Source organism: Anopheles funestus, chromosome 3RL (genome assembly GCF_943734845.2).
Source record: "Anopheles funestus chromosome 3RL, idAnoFuneDA-416_04, whole genome shotgun sequence".
Taxonomy (NCBI): Eukaryota; Metazoa; Arthropoda; class Insecta; order Diptera; family Culicidae; genus Anopheles; species Anopheles funestus.
Genome location: NC_064599.1, coordinates 44,047,870 through 44,063,856, shown reverse-complemented (window position 1 = coordinate 44,063,856; position 15,987 = coordinate 44,047,870). Strand labels below are relative to the sequence as shown.

The following is a 15,987-nucleotide window of genomic DNA, read 5'->3' as shown; positions in this document are numbered from 1 at the left end:
CACTAGCTTAATTACCTAGATCTGTGTGTATAGCATCTCGTTAAATTGATTGCCGCCTCATAGTATTACTTGTCAGAACAATCAGAAGCACACGCTGAACAATCCAGCCATACTACAGATACAATTGTAAAATAAGGAATGTTTGAACCAAATTAACATTTTGGTAAAGTACGTACCTGATTACCCGTCAATTACAGTGAGTTGGTTGGTTAAGTTGAAATTGATTTAATTGGCTTGAAATCAAAGCAAATTATTGATTCATTACAAACATGTGAATAACAACCTTCTTCTGTTCGATGGTTTAAAGACAAGGATGGAAGGCATGATTGCCATATCAATTTATTTAGATATATGTTTGGTTTGTTATTATTACTATTTATTATCCTCATTCTGTAGTTAGTGCCTCTGGATATTTCTTAAGGTACAACATGTAAAAAATATTTCAGCGATTTTATAATAATAATAATAATAGCCATAACATGTTTATATTCCGGAAAATTTAAACATAATGTATACGCGTACATACATAATGTATGTATGCGTTTATGTATACGCAAATATGGATTCAGAACCCAACCGGATAAAACGAAACACTTTTGTATAACGTCTATGCATAAACAGCCTGTCAGTCAACAGCTCTCAATGTGTTTAATGCAACGTTTGCCATCCCACGGCCATGTCACTATTGTGTTGAGACAAAAATTAGCTTTAGTTAGTCTTTTCAGTGCTCGTCGTCCATATCCGCAGGCGGTGTCAAATATTAACACCCTCAAATTACATTTCTAACTGTGTTCAACTTCCCATGCGATTGTACTCTATTTATAAATTTCACGGACAATCGACTATATATATGTCCCGCGGCATGTAAAATTATGCCCAAAAATAACTCAATTTCCTTCATCGTCCCATGACGCAGGTCAAGGCCTATAATATTTCAAGTAGCTGGAAGACTTTACGCTCATCGGAATTGTTCCTTCTTATTCTAATTATGTTGATAAGTATTCTAATGACGATCAATGCAAATATAAAATACAATTTCCTCTAATAATATTGAATACCCAAGAATTGAATTGAATACGCAAGAATAGTTTCGATTATGTCACAAACAGTTATTTAATAGTTGTGAAATATTTGTTTCAGGGAATATACACTCACGAGGTTGAAAAATAAATCTTTTTTCGAAAAATAAGTAATTCTTTAAAAGAAAAATTTCATTGTAAATTGAATGGCGAGTATATTTGAATGTATACCCATTCGGGGGCGGCTCGGTGGAGCATGTGACAAACGGCGCCAGTCCACACGGCCGGACCGGGTTCAAATCCCATCCGGACCGTCCCCCCGTAGCAAGGACTGACTATCCGGCTACGTGGTAAAATAAGTCTAGTAAGCCAGAAATGGCCGGCGTGACCTGTAAGGTCGTTAAGCCAAGAAGAAGAAGAAGACCCATTCGGACAAGCCTGTATATCTCTACTTAATTTAATTTAATATCTTTTCAATCAATGAACCGTGTCTTTTATGCACATTACAACAACATTCCACCTTACGCTGGACTTGCAAATGGTGTGTGAAGATTTGTTGATCTGTTTGTTTGATAACTTTTAATATTTAATTCTGCCCGATTTTTCATCTATGGATAAGTACCATTGGTTCCGTCAAACCATTCAATATTGCTACGCTAAAACTTAACTCACAACGTGGATTGTGCAAATGGCGTGGATTTCATTTTCAAATTTAAACTGCAGTAAAATTGTAATACCATGGGAACATTATGTTAGTCAAATGTTTAAAAAGCTATAAAATATGTCTACATTTTTCAGCAGATCAACCTACCTTACTTACTTCGCGGGGCAACCCTCTTGTCCTTAGAGAATTTTCCTTGATTTGTACAATATTTCATACAAACCGCGAAATAAGATGAGTTATGGGGACACATTCGAAATTTATTGTTTTATTGCAATCGATCAGATGGCACCGCCGTTGTATCTTGTACATTCTAACACCAACTAAGCATGAAAAAAAAACACGAAATTTTCACCATTCGTAGCGTGCAAAAGTGCAAAATATTGCGTTCTTGAATATTCAAAATCTGATTCCATTGCGGTGGGAATGTAAAATTTCCACATCAAACGGAAGCGGAACCCTACCGTTCCTTCGCAAAGAATACGACTTGTTGCACTGAGAAAGGAAATTTTGAAATATTCCTCCCTCCCAACGTACGGTAGCACAATCGTTGCCAGGAATTGATGTTGGCATATGCCCCTTAAAATGCTCACAGAACGACATCATCGATCCCCTCGTCCAGCGGTAACAACACAAAAAAAATGTGTAGAGGATTCAAGAAATATATTCAGCATTTGCCAGCTAACATGAAAAAGTATTTATTGACAATACGTTGAGGAATTTACAACGTCATGTTTAATGGTTGATTATTGATCATTTGCACGGTTGGAATAGTGAACAGGACTGGCGTACAATAAACCATACGATTGTTCACTGTGTACAATGGGTGTGGAATTTTTCATTTAAAAGTCTACAACTAGACTATTTTCCAGGCGGACGGACTAGATTTTGCATCCGTAAAAATCTGCTTTAGCTTTAAATAAAGACATGGGAAGAGGAGTAATAATCCATCAGAAATATGTAAGCATCCAATTCTGAGTAACATTTAGTCATTTTGTCTGCTTATATTAACTACTTCTTTTAGCAAATTGTAACTTCAAAAATTACTATTTAATGTACAGTGTCCTAAATGCAATCCTACAAATTAAACACATTATTCGTGCAATAAATTCATAGAAAATAAAATACCTAAAATAAAATATCATTTCCTATATATTGGCAAAACATTGAAAAAAGTCTTGTATCAGCCGCATAGATTTTGGCATTAGTGTTGTTTCAATAAAGGATATGGAATATTGTCAATTTCTCCTAGCAAATGAATCTTTTTTTCATCATAAATGCCTGATTCACCAATACATACCTTTATTTCAAAACAACAATGCAACTTATTACAATCACTCTCTTTTTTGACAAACAATCATTTGTGATTGTTCAACACTGTACGGTAAAAACCATTTGAAACTTTTTTTTTGATCGGCATAAGCATTAGCGATACTACCGTCTTGTAGCTTGTATTTTATGCCTCATGTTTTTATGATGTTAATATTACCATGACTTATTCTACAATTTCGATATTTTCATAAAGTTTTATGTTGTTGTGTATTGTGATTCAAGAACAATTCAATAAATGGGTTTTCTGCTTTCTGCTGGGGTTTGATTGTCAATAAAGTTTATTAATTCGATAAAGGGCCATTTCACTAACCGGGGTTAATGAAATGTCCAGCATATGTTGAAATAGTCCTGTACCGGATTGAAAAATGTTGTCAATACCTGAGGCTAGGAAATTATTTTTGGTATTTTTTTTATGAAGTATTGTATAGGGGTTGAATGAACGAAATTATAAAATTGTAAACATTAACTCTTTAAAAAGTCACAAAAAAGCATACAATTAGTGAAATTTCTAGGAATACCTTGGAGCCCAACGTGCTCTCTAAAAAATTATTTACTATGTTTGCCATTGAATCTTTTCCTTTGAAGTAGTACTTACTACCCAGTGAATCACTAGCTGTTTTACCTTGGTTCGCGAAGAAACATACCGATCCGTAGCCATTCATCTTTTGTCATTCAATTGTAAAGTAAAAGTAGTAGTATCGCATATTTCAAACATGCCACATTCCTTCGAACCTGAATATTTACCAGCTCGCAACGTGAAAGACGCATATATTGCAAGGTCACAGCGTGAAATTGGATGCAAATCGACTTGTCCGGATAATAAATGGTCAGTTTTACGTATGGTATGCCTACCGGTCGCATACTTTCCATCAAGACGATGCCACTGCAATGGCATGTAACATACTGCCTGAAACGTATTATCTCCATGCAGGAAGAAAAAAAGGAAACTTACAACCGAACCCGAATGCTTCATTTATCACAGGTTTATCTTAACGCAGCGTGCAAAAATTTATTCACAACACGCAACAAATATACCGTCCGATATGTATTTTGACTTTTGCTTCCCGAGAAAACTCATCAATTATTTGCTGCTTTTCACCCCAAGAATCCAGAATTTCCCAAACCGGGAGCTACTTTCATGCATTTCTTTTTCCCACCCGGGTTTCGTTTCTTGCCACTTTCGTCCGTCGGAACCCATTTCCGCTTGCAGTGCCAGTTTTGTCAGAATGTAGGACAAAATATGGGAAAACATTTATTGAACTTGTTTAGATTTTGCGATGATAACCCCCGTTCTACGCGTGTGTGTGTGTTTGTGGCGTATCCTTGCGTTTGGCCGGGTTTCGGTGGGTTTATGCGCTAGCTGATTGGAGGCGTCTTCCCACAAGGTGTGCACCGTCTGTCTTTTACAGCACTTGACACGACCAACATATGGCACATTACAGCATTAGAGCTGCTATTATCAGTGCGGTTTGAAACGGCTTCCAGCAGCTGCCCTGCGGACTTTTGCAAGCAAAAAGGGATGGTGTTTGAGACTTTTGCTTTTAAAATTCGATTTTGACCATAAATAAAAGGGACCCAGATTGTACCAATTAAAGTTTAATCCGGTAGTGAGCGAGCAGCTTAAGCAGAGGGTTTTTTCAAGAGATTCGCTATTTCCCCTTTTATTAGCCAGTAAAGGTAATGATGCATGTTCTCATATGTTGTGTAGAGGGTTCGTACGTGACGGCAGAATTATTGTGCAAGCGTTATTGATATATGTATACGCAGGCGAAAGCGTAGAATCAATATTTACTGCTAAGCATGTCGTTTTCTTTGAAACAAATGTTTAATTTCTAACATTCACACCGAATTGTATGATATAAAATTTCTAAAATACACCTTTTCTTTTTTTCCTTGTGGTTTCCTTTTGTTGTTTTAGCATATGTCAAGTTTTCCTTTTAGAAAAACATTTTAGAAATTAAAAATTGAAACGAAAGTTCTTTGATGTTTTCCCCTTTTTTCTTAGTTCATCACGCATAATCAATACCAGTTTATTGTTGGTACGAAACACGTCGAATTAATTTAAAGCTTATTTTAAAAAGAACACCAAAGACAAAAAAACACAAGATCCTGCAAGGATAAAACGAATCTGTCATTTTTTTTTTATTCTTTCGTTCTTTCTCAGCCCGCACTTGAACAATTTACACTCCTCGGTCATTGCAGTCAAGTGCGACAGTTTGAAGCCTTTGGAAGAAAATGTTTCCCCTGGTGAAAGGACAAATCATCATAAATTATTGGATTTGAACCCTCGGTTTCGGGAGCACGTGCTTAAAAGTGAAAGAAAATTCTAACACCCTGCCCTTTCGAAGGGCTCGTCTACTTTACTTGGCAAGACTCTGGCCAGACAAAAAGTGCAAAGGAGAGAAGTACAAAAAAAAACACGAGACAATGGCCAAAAATACGGACGGGAAGCGTAAAAAGAAAAATTCCTCCATAATTTCACGTCACAGCCCTTACCAGCTGGCTTTCTGGCAAAGGTCGCTACGGAAGAAGGGTGACACTGTCGGCTTTTCCCTCGGTCATATCGACATGCTAGTAAATTATGTATCATTCGTTCACACAAAATGACACTCTCGGCAATCGTAAATCATCTACGGCGCTAAGCATAACCCCTCGCATTGGATGTATCGTCATAAGCCATTCCCTTGTACGGTGACCCTTGGCCGAAAAAATATCCACCGCTAGCTGCCGTATTTCCGCATAGCAGGTTAATTACCGAGGGCCGGACATCGTCCCTAGCTGTTGGAATTTATCTCTCACTCTCTGTCTCTCTCTTTCTCCCATGTCAGGGAGGACGATTATGATGTACGAGAAACGTGTTGCTTGCATTTCAGTTCTTTCCGGGGAGTGATTTTCCCCAATTCGCTTAAACATGTTCTCTTCATCGTTTATCATAAATTGAAGATAAACGTTTTAAAATAAGATGGTGTTTCTTTTAAATTTCGAAATGCGACTTGAGCAATAGGGCGTTTTTGAATTTAAACTATTTGCAAAACCATTCCTTTTTATGTATAGTGGTGTGATTATATTCTGTATGATATTTAAACATATTTTGAAGTTTGAAATTTCGGATGTATGAATAAAAAATGCAAATCTACATGTTTACATTTTATCGAAACAAATATCATACACTTTTTGCTAGTTTGAACTCCAATGCTTATTGCTGGTGCTTACTAACAATGAGTTGATAAGGATGCTGTATGGGTATGAATTTTATTACCACAATAGATAGGGTTCGAAAGATAACCACAACTTTTACCACAAATTCTAACGCAAATTGTGGTGGAACAGCACAATTTATGATCGCAACATAAATTACTTGTTTAGGTGGCTTATTCTTATTGGAATGGTACAGGTACTTAAAGTGGATTGTAATAGTACTAATAGGTAGTGGTAGTAATAGAACCCTCACTTTCATTTGATTGAAATTATCTAACGATTTTCCACCTTTTCACAGCAGCGCAACGTGTCTCCTAACGGTTAATCGTTTTTCTAACGTACCGCCTAATTGTTTTACAAGTTATAAGTTAAGTAATGAAAACAACAGTTCTAAGAATGATAATAGTTTTGAGACTATTTTTTATAATCCTGTTAATGTAATTTGAACTCATTATTTGTATCAATCTATGTACTATCATACGCTATTTCATTAGTCGATTTAATGTTTTTGAATTTTATAAGCTTACCCGGCATACCTAGCTTTGCCCTTAAACATCCGTTTTGTTATTAAAGTTTTCTAGCAAACATTTTGGGTGTTCAATCTTGATTCGCCTAGCCAAAGGACACCTAGCGAAACGAAATGTAGCGGTACACCTATTCTCATACCGAACAAAATTTCATATAAATCGGTGCAGCCGTTTCGGAGGAGTTTGCACACTAACACCGCGACACGAGAATTTTATACATATTTAGATAGATTATTACATGACCAGGAGTAGTTCACAGTGAACACCAATGCTTTCTAATATACTGTAGCTGAAACCATAATAAGTTGTCTACCAAGTCATTTAAAGTTTTTAATGAAATAACTTTCGACTAAACGACTTTTATATGGCTCTACATACTGGAGCGTCTAACAACAGTGACAGCCAAAACACTAGATGCATTTCGATTTCAAGAACTCCATTTATGACCCTGTAGGTCACGCACAGAAGTAGCGAAAAGTGCTGAGACGAATTATCCTGTAATGCTGACTACTCAGCCGAAGATCGTAAAACGAAGCAGCTATATGCATTAACGTGCGAAATGAAAATCCACCCAAGACAGCAGTGGTCTGGTTGTTTGTTGGTAGCTTCGCTCTTCTCCACTCCATAAATGACTGAATTCATTCCGGTACAAGTGCCCCGGATAGAAAGAAGCAATAGCCATAACAATAAATGATGCTGGAATAGGAAAGCAACAAGAAATAGATCTTAAATCGAGCCTTTTTTCCTTTTTGGGTGCTCCTGGCCCTATCAAATCGGCAGGCGCTAAGCTTGAGCATACAGCATACATTCGAGGGATCACAGGGCACACTAAGATGGGATTCGTTCAATGGATTCGTTCCAATCGGCCGGTCGATTAGTCGTCACCCTTCTCGATTGTGGATAGAAAAATCGAACCATCGAACCGACGTTGACCAGCGGTCACCGGACGGAAATAACTGTGGGATTAATAAAGGCTAAAGGAATATTCCCTGAGGTAAATAAAACAAACCATAAATGTTTATGTATGATATATAGAAATGGAATCGAAAGAAACGCCTTCCGTGAACGTGTTTTCTAACAACACGACTTACCTGCAATAAGCTTTCTTAAACCGTACGGAACAATTCCAATTCCTAGTCCCACCCTCCGTCTCTTTCTCTCTCCCAGATCCAGCATAGAAATACATATATTTAGGAACAATTTTATGATCACTGATCTAAAATATGGTTCGATAAAATTACGTTACTATTTCGCTTAGATTGGATTTACAATTATTTGCATGAATTATTTCAAAGTAAACATTAATTTTTCATCCACCACTTGCGACAGTAAATGATAGTAATCAATGTACTTTTTGAATTACTTTTCAAATACCTTCAGTAGCTCCGAACTCTGTACATGTTGGTATACAGAAAGAAACTAACACAAACGTTAAACATATCCTACTTGTTGAAACTGCACTCCGCAGTTCGACGCCACGTTGAAGGTAATGTGTAAAATGTAATTTTCCCACAGCACATTTACTTTCATCGGTGCACGGTCCAGCTTCGCTACAACATCTCGATATGGCCTTAAGGCATTTTTAGAGGGGAAAAAACTCCCCCATTGTATGATTCGTTGATTCGATTATCACCCCCTAGTGCTCGCGAAAAATATGCTTCACATTGACTAATCCCACCCCACATACTAAAAAAAACACGTTGTTAGGAAACGAATAAAGAGCAGCACATTAGCCTCACATTGTGGCCGGTTCAAGCAATGGTTGAATGCGAATAAAAATGATTTTAATTTAATCAATGTTCACGCTTTAAGAAATTTGATGCTCTTGGGGACACTTCTCCATATGACCGTATACGTACTAAACCAGACAGTTGCGGTGAAAGAGCGTGGACAAATTATGGATTCATTGTGGCTAACATAACATAGTTTGAAGTCCTTAGAATTTGGTGCATCATTGAAATCACGATGTGTTTCAAAAATGCCTGTACTAATCACGATTGTTGTCACATGTTGCATATTTCTTGCAACACGTGCAATTCAATTCAATTTTAACTCTACTCTACTCTTTGTTGACTTCAAGAACCATTTTGGCAAACATATTTTACCGCATATTGCTATACACTGTACAGAAGGAACACAATTTCTGGAATTCTATATACACCTAAAATTAAATTATAATCATTAAACGTATTTTCCACCAGGATTTTTTTTTTTTTTTGTAAAGTTTGATGTTTGGAACACTTGTTCCCAAACGTTCTTTGGATGTTGAATCGCCCTTGCTGTTCCTTGCTGCCGGTTTTTTATGCGTAGCGTGAGGTACATGATCATAGTACTTATAGAAAATGCAGAACGTAGTGTTGTTTCATAGTACCTCATACTGCTACTGAAAACCTTCGTTGGAGCGTTGGAGAAAATAATTAGACATGACCATTGACATGACCATTTAAAGAGCACGCCAAACCAGGGCTACGATGACTAACAACTCTGCATTTTCCTATTCAACTCCTGTTCGGTTTGCGGTTTGGCTTGGAAGATTGGTAAGCTAACTCAGGATGTACTTAAGGGTTTGAGCGCAGGAGTAACCATACGACTACGGAAACCATTAGAAATTTTCGGGACGTATTCAACGATAACCCTGCTACGGTACCGCACTCTGTGTGTGTGTGCACTCTGCAAAGCTCCGGAGCCTTAATGCAATTGCATGACGTCCTAGCCACACTGAACATGGAACTCACAGCTCTACTGGTGACTCAACTAATAATACCGAATCCGGTGATTAGAGAGTGATGCGCATAACAGACATGACATCTACTGGACACCACCACAAGGTCGGAACGGGTTTCGCCGTAGTTCTCCGCCTGAAATTCGAGTTTATCGTGATAGTTCACTTATCACGATATCAGATTAGTTTTAGTTTTACGAATCGAAATCAACACCAACTAAGTCCTATCTACACTTTTTCGAAAAAAAATCTAATCTCTTGGGCAGTAAACCCTACAGGCTTAGAGAGCCATATCTTTGAAAGGTTGCCCATTTTCTATTCTGCGCAAAGTATTGGCGATTGCCATAAGGTATGAGGCAAGTATTGGCAGGCCTCAGCTACTAACTAAGTCAGCTACTAACCAGAGGTCCTCTGGTGAGTGGTTCAACATTTTGATGTTTTATTTAACGATTAGTTCAACTAGCAGCTACCACGTCGGAAAAACTCCAGATCTTACTGAATCGACGATCGATATCGGGCAATGCAGTAGCGGCATAGAACGCAGGCCTCATAGATCTAGTCAGCTACTAAGCAGATATTATCTCGTGAAGGGTTCAACATTTTGATGCTTTATCAAATGTCTCCATGTCCTAGCATGTCTCCATAGCTTACTAGGTACTAGCACTTAGCATTCAAGAAACCCGGAAATCAATCTGTCGACTTAAGAATAACAAGGTAACCGCAGCATAGCAGTCGAATTGCTTCTAGAATAGAGGTGCAGCACTAGAATATGAAATTAATCAAATTATTTTTAATTCGATGTCTTCCGCCCTAGATTCCCTAGATCTTCCACCACCAACAATATACTTTCTGTCGCATCAGAGAGACGATATCCTTTTATCTAATCAAGGGTCAGCTCCCTCCTTCCCCACTAACACCATATCTTAAGCCGTTTTCTTTCACATTGATCGACTTCCTCGATCCACTGGTATAGTCCAGGGGTCGGCAAAGTCCGGCCCGCGGGCCAAATCCGGCCTGCTAGACGATTTGATTTGGCTCGCAAGAAACCCTATTTCCACATGTTTCAAGATTGATTGAAAATATTTGGCCCGCAGTTTCAGGTTCATTTTTACTGTCTGGCCCTTTTGGTGAAAACTCTGCCGATCCCTGGTATAGTCAATCGATGACTTGTAACTGGAATCTTGGTACCAGGTACCTCATAGACAATTAGTCATTGAATAAATTTAGGAGACCCCTACTGCACCTGCTACTCGCCTACTCCAAACAACGCAGTCGATGGAAGGGGAGGGGAGGGGGGCTGCTCAGGGAAATACCGCTAGCCAAAACACAGTCGCAAACCTGTGCATATGGTTTTTAGAGAAAAACAAAACATTGATAATGCTGGGGCCTCGGCTGTCCATGTCATTCCTTGGAAAACGCTCGTTCTCGGTTTAAAGGGGCCCCAGGCTGCTCTGTAAGATTAAGCGAGAGGGTCTACAAATTCACAACCTCATCACCGCCTTTGTGCGCCAAACCACCGCCGAACCCGGATGGAAAAAAAAAATCGCATTCTCGTGATCTTGGGGCCCGGCTATCCATTTGATTCTTAGGAAAACGTTCGTTCAGGGTTTTAAAGGGGCCTCTAGTGTTCGAGTTCGAGCAGGTAGTCGATGGGGGAGAGGGGGTGGACTTCTGCTCGGGCTCCATTACGTATGGAATGCTCTGTCGTCTTTCGGGGCCCCTCCAACGACGCGGCCCTAGGCAGCCGCCTACTCCGCCCACCGCTAGATCCGCTACTGGATACGAAACTCTGGGACAAACAAATATCCAATACAATTTAAATCAGGTACTGGGTTATAAAAAACTATTTTTAATTTTTTTTCTCTCTTCTTGGCTTTTAACGACCTTACAGGTCACGCCGGTCATTTCTGGCTTACTAGACTTATTTAACCAAGTAGTCGGATAGTCAGTCCTTGCTACGGGGGAACGGTCCGAATGGGATTTGAACCCGGTCCTGCCGTGTGGACTGGGGCCGTTTATCAAATGCACCACCAGGACGTCCTAGTTTGATTTAATTTTTTTAATTTTTTAAATTACGAAAAACGATATTTTATTTTCAATAAATCCTTCCGTGGCGACGACAAAAGCAGGTCAAGTACAACAACAACAGTATAGATATGTAATTGAGAAACATTAAGAATATCCCACTGCACAGATGACACACAAACAGCTCGTGTAATACAATTAAGAAGTTTACATTTTAAAATGAAACAGAACAGATTGGGACAGATTTGTAATGCAAACAAAAAAAAAGTAATTTCATCATAAATGGTGTGTTTTATTCATTTGCCAAACCTTTTTAATTATTTTCAACGTACAATTCAAATTTCTGTAACATATCAACTGTCTCTGTGCGGCACATGTTTAGTTTTAACCCGATGGCTATAAACACATCTTTGTTGTTTTTATCTGCTGTCAACGAACATATGCTCTGTTGACAGTTCTGCACACAGAAAAAAAAGAATCTGTATTTATTTATTGTGCTGCGATTTTTCCAGTGAATTCATTTAAAGTCCAAACCAATGATCAATGTTATCTTCTATATTAACAGCCGGTTGTCTATCTCGGGGTTTTAATCGCCTAAAACTATTATCCGATACCAACCATGTGGAAAAGTTAGCTAATTTTCATCCTGTCGCGTCTTCAAAAACTGCGAACTGCCTCTATTCAACGATTGTCGGCGCGGACCGTTGGGAGGATGGCCTGCCCTCGGAATTCAGTAACACCCCACCGAAAGATGCACGAGTTGTCATTTGTGGAGGTGGTATCATGGGTGCTGCAGTAGCGCATCAATTAGCACAAAGAGGATGGGGCCAGCACACGGTTCTGATTGAAAGGGGACGAATTGGTGAAGGCAACCCGTTACATTTTAGCGGATTACTTGGCGAGTTAAAACCGACCCATTCCCAAGTGCTGCTTGCTCAAACTTCACTGGAATTAATACGGGATTTACATGCCAAAGGTCTTCCAACAGGATGGAAACAAACGGGATCGTTAAATCTAGCACGTACACGCGACCGCATGACGATGTTCCGTCGTATGAAATCGCAAAGCGTGTAAGTAGAACTTGACAAAAATGATGAGTGGCATAATGAAATGTTATTTTTCCATTTAAGGGCTTGGAATGTAGAGTGTGAAATTGTAACACCAGAAAAATGCAAAGAACTATGTCCATTAATAGACATTGGCGATGTAGTAGGTGGACTATGGATTCCCAACGATGGTGTCGGAAATCCTAATGCATTTTGTCACAGTTTGGTACAAGAATCTCTAGAAAAAGGCCTTACGGTTGCGGAAAACTGTTCAGTCACTAGAGTAATACAAAAAGATGGACGAATTAAAGCTGTCGAAACGAGTAAAGGAACGGTGGAATGTGTGTACTTTGTGAATTGTGCTGGATTCTGGGCCCGACAAGTAGGACAAATGTCTGAACCATACGTCAAAGTACCACTGCATGCGGCTGAACATTACTATCTTCATACCAAACCAATACCGGAGCTTGGTGAAAAATTTCCCGTTGTGCGTGACTTGGACGGACATATTTACTTCCGTGAAAATGACGGCTGTCTTCTGGCCGGTGGTTTTGAGGCAAAGGCCAAACCTGCGTATGAAGATGGCGAAATACCTATTTCAACGGCTGAACGAAAACTTCTACCAGATTGGGATCATTTTCATCCCTTGCTAGAGGAGCTCTTGCGTCGTTGCCCGTCACTAAAAGATGTGGCATTAGAAAGGCTTTCCAACTGTCCGGAAGCTTTTTCACCGGACTGTAAGTGGATTATTGGTGAAGCTCCAGAGGTTTGTGATTGTTTTTTCGTAAAATGCGTGTACGCACGTTAATATGTTCATTGTTTACAGATACAAAATTACCTGGTAGCTGCTGGTATGAAAACTGTTGGCATGTCTGCCGCTGGTGGTGTAGGTCGTGCAATAGCAGATATAATAACGCAAGGTGATTATATGAGTATGAATTTAATGGTTGCAAGTATGTTAATCGAAAGGTTTGATAACCTTCTTTTGAATAGTCTAAATTTATTGAAACAGAAATATTTTGTCTATATTTTTCATGTCGTGTATAACATACATTTCATGAACATGTATAATATGTTCATGTTCAATATTATAATATTTTTTTTATATACGTCGTGTAAAGATTTTCTCAAAATGAAAAAGTGTGTTTCATATTTTTTTATTCATGTAGAACGGCCTGGTCGTATTGTTATGTGTTTTATAGTTAATGATTGAAATATTATGCAAAGTAATATTGGTACTGATTTCAGTAATAAAATATAAACCCCTGCTTGGTTTCAGGTTATTCGACGGTAGATCTACACGAGCTTGATATATCCCGGTTTTTGGGCTTGCATAACAATCGAAAGTTCCTACGTGATCGTGTCCGCGAGGTTCCTGGATTGCATTACGATCTCAACTATCCCTTTCATGAATTTCGAACCGGCCGTAACCTACGAATGTCGCCAATTTTTCCGGCACTAAAAGAAGCCGGAGCTGTCTTCAGTCAGGTGATGGGCTACGAACGACCGGCGTGGTTTGATAAGAAAAATGCTACCGATGAAAAGGGCAGTCCAAAATTTCGTATTGCCACGACCAATGGCTTCGGTAAACCTCATTGGTTCGACCATGTACAGAGCGAGTACGAAAATTGCCGTGAAAGGATCGGAATGAGTGATTACAGCACGTTTACAAAGATCGATCTATGGTCCAAAGGAAATGAAGTGGTCGATTTGTTGCAGTATCTGTGTTCGAACGATGTGGATCAACCGGTTGGATCAATAATTCACACTGGTATGCACAACCGTCACGGTGGCTATGAGAACGATTGTTCATTAGCACGATTGTCGGAGAACCAGTAAGTATTTTACATATGTCTATCAAATATGTAAATCATTCATTTTCGTTCAATTTAAATTGGTAATACGTTATTAAATGTAAAACTGTTGATGATTGATTAGTCTATGCATTGTAAATTTTATATGTGCTTTGTAAAGAGCAAAAATTCCTTGCCTCACACGATTATTCGCACATAGTGTGTTGCAACCCGATTCAATTAAAATATGTTCTTTACTCCCAATCAGTTACATGATGATTGCACCGACGGTACAACAAGCACGATGCAAAGCTTGGATTGAACGACATCTGCCTCCTGGCGGACGGGTCAGTGTGTCAGATGTTACGTCGATGTACACCGCAATATGTATCATGGGACCATTCACACGCATCATGCTTTCTGAGCTCACGGATACAGACTTATCGCCCAAAAGTTTTCCGTTTTTCACTTGCAAGGTTGGTTATTCAAATTTTAACAAGTTTGTTTATACGTATAACTTAATCGATAATGGGTATCTTTTCTTCTAATAGGAGTTAGATGTTGGTCTGGCAAATGGAATTAGGGCATTGAACCTGACGCACACCGGAGAGCTCGGTTACGTGCTGTACATACCCAACGAATTTGCATTACACGTGTACACGAAGCTCATGGAAGCAGGTCAAAAGTATGGAATACGGCACTGTGGCTACTACGCTATGAGAACACTACGTGTAGAAAAGTTTTTTGCATTTTGGGGTCAGGATTTGGACACATTCACTACTCCATTAGAATGTGGACGAATGTGGCGCGTTAAGTTTGATGTAAGTACATTAATATTATGTGTGAATGAACAAGTGGCACTGTGCAAACATATCTTTTCATCTCTGTATCTTTATAGAAAAATGTTGATTTTATCGGAAAAGAAGCGTTGCTGCAACAAAGAGATAAAGGCGTGGAACGGATGTACATACAATTGCTGATCAACGATCACGATCCAGATCTCGATCTGTGGAGCTGGGGTGGTGAGCCGATATATCGCGATGGTCTATACTGTGGACAAACAACCACCACAGCCTATGGATTCACATTCAAAAAACAGGTACATGACGAACAGTTCATATGGAAAATGGTATAATATTAATATTCTTTCGTACGCCACAGATCTGCCTTGGTTTCGTTAAACACTTACAACCAAATGGACGGGCGCTTCCAGTAACGAATGATTATGTGTTAAGTGGAGATTACGAGGTGGAAATAGCCGGTATTCGTTATCCCGCAAAAGCTAACCTACACTCTCCCAACTTACCCACCAAGTACCCTGATCAGGAACGGGAAGCGTATAAAGCTACGCGCGATAAAGCGGACGAGTCGAACCTTTTGGCGTATCGGCCGAATAAGTAGTCATTTGCCAGACGAATTATGTTTTATTGTTGAGCATTTTTTCTTTGTTCGAATACTAATGAATTTTAGTGTAAAATAACGTTTTGATTGTTACTGAGTAGTGTTGAAATAAAGGGTTTTATTTATGCCATTTTAAATTGTATTCCCAGATATTATTTTCGAATCGAATCCATCCTAATTTAGCTTTATTGTAGCACTGATCAAGATTAATTTTCCTTTAAATGTTAGACGTTATTCATCGAACAGCTTATAAAACACTTGCA

The 15,987-nt window shown here is 38.9% G+C and overlaps 1 protein-coding gene across 1 annotated transcript; it reads left to right on the top strand.

Moving 5' to 3' along the window:
* The first annotated feature begins 11,928 nt into the window (after nt 1-11,928).
* Nucleotides 11,929-15,861, top strand: LOC125768705 (pyruvate dehydrogenase phosphatase regulatory subunit, mitochondrial). The gene is made up of 8 exons (XM_049436738.1): nt 11,929-12,554; nt 12,615-13,296; nt 13,357-13,450; nt 13,810-14,365; nt 14,592-14,799; nt 14,875-15,144; nt 15,222-15,422; nt 15,485-15,861. The coding sequence occupies exons 1-8, from the start codon at nt 12,028-12,030 to the stop codon at nt 15,722-15,724; spliced, it is 2,778 nt and encodes a 925-aa protein (XP_049292695.1). The 5' UTR covers nt 11,929-12,027; the 3' UTR covers nt 15,725-15,861.
* Nucleotides 15,862-15,987: the final 126 nt, after the last annotated feature.

Excerpts from the sequence above, each read along its gene's own strand:
- LOC125768705 (XM_049436738.1), top strand. The coding sequence starts at position 12,028 with ATGTTATCTTCTATATTAACAGCCGGTTGTCTATCTCGGGGTTTTAAT. Across the intron at positions 13,297-13,356 it reads TTATTGGTGAAGCTCCAGAG|ATACAAAATTACCTGGTAGC; the intron begins GTTTGTGATTGT and ends CATTGTTTACAG. Across the intron at positions 15,423-15,484 it reads GATTCACATTCAAAAAACAG|ATCTGCCTTGGTTTCGTTAA; the intron begins GTACATGACGAA and ends CGTACGCCACAG.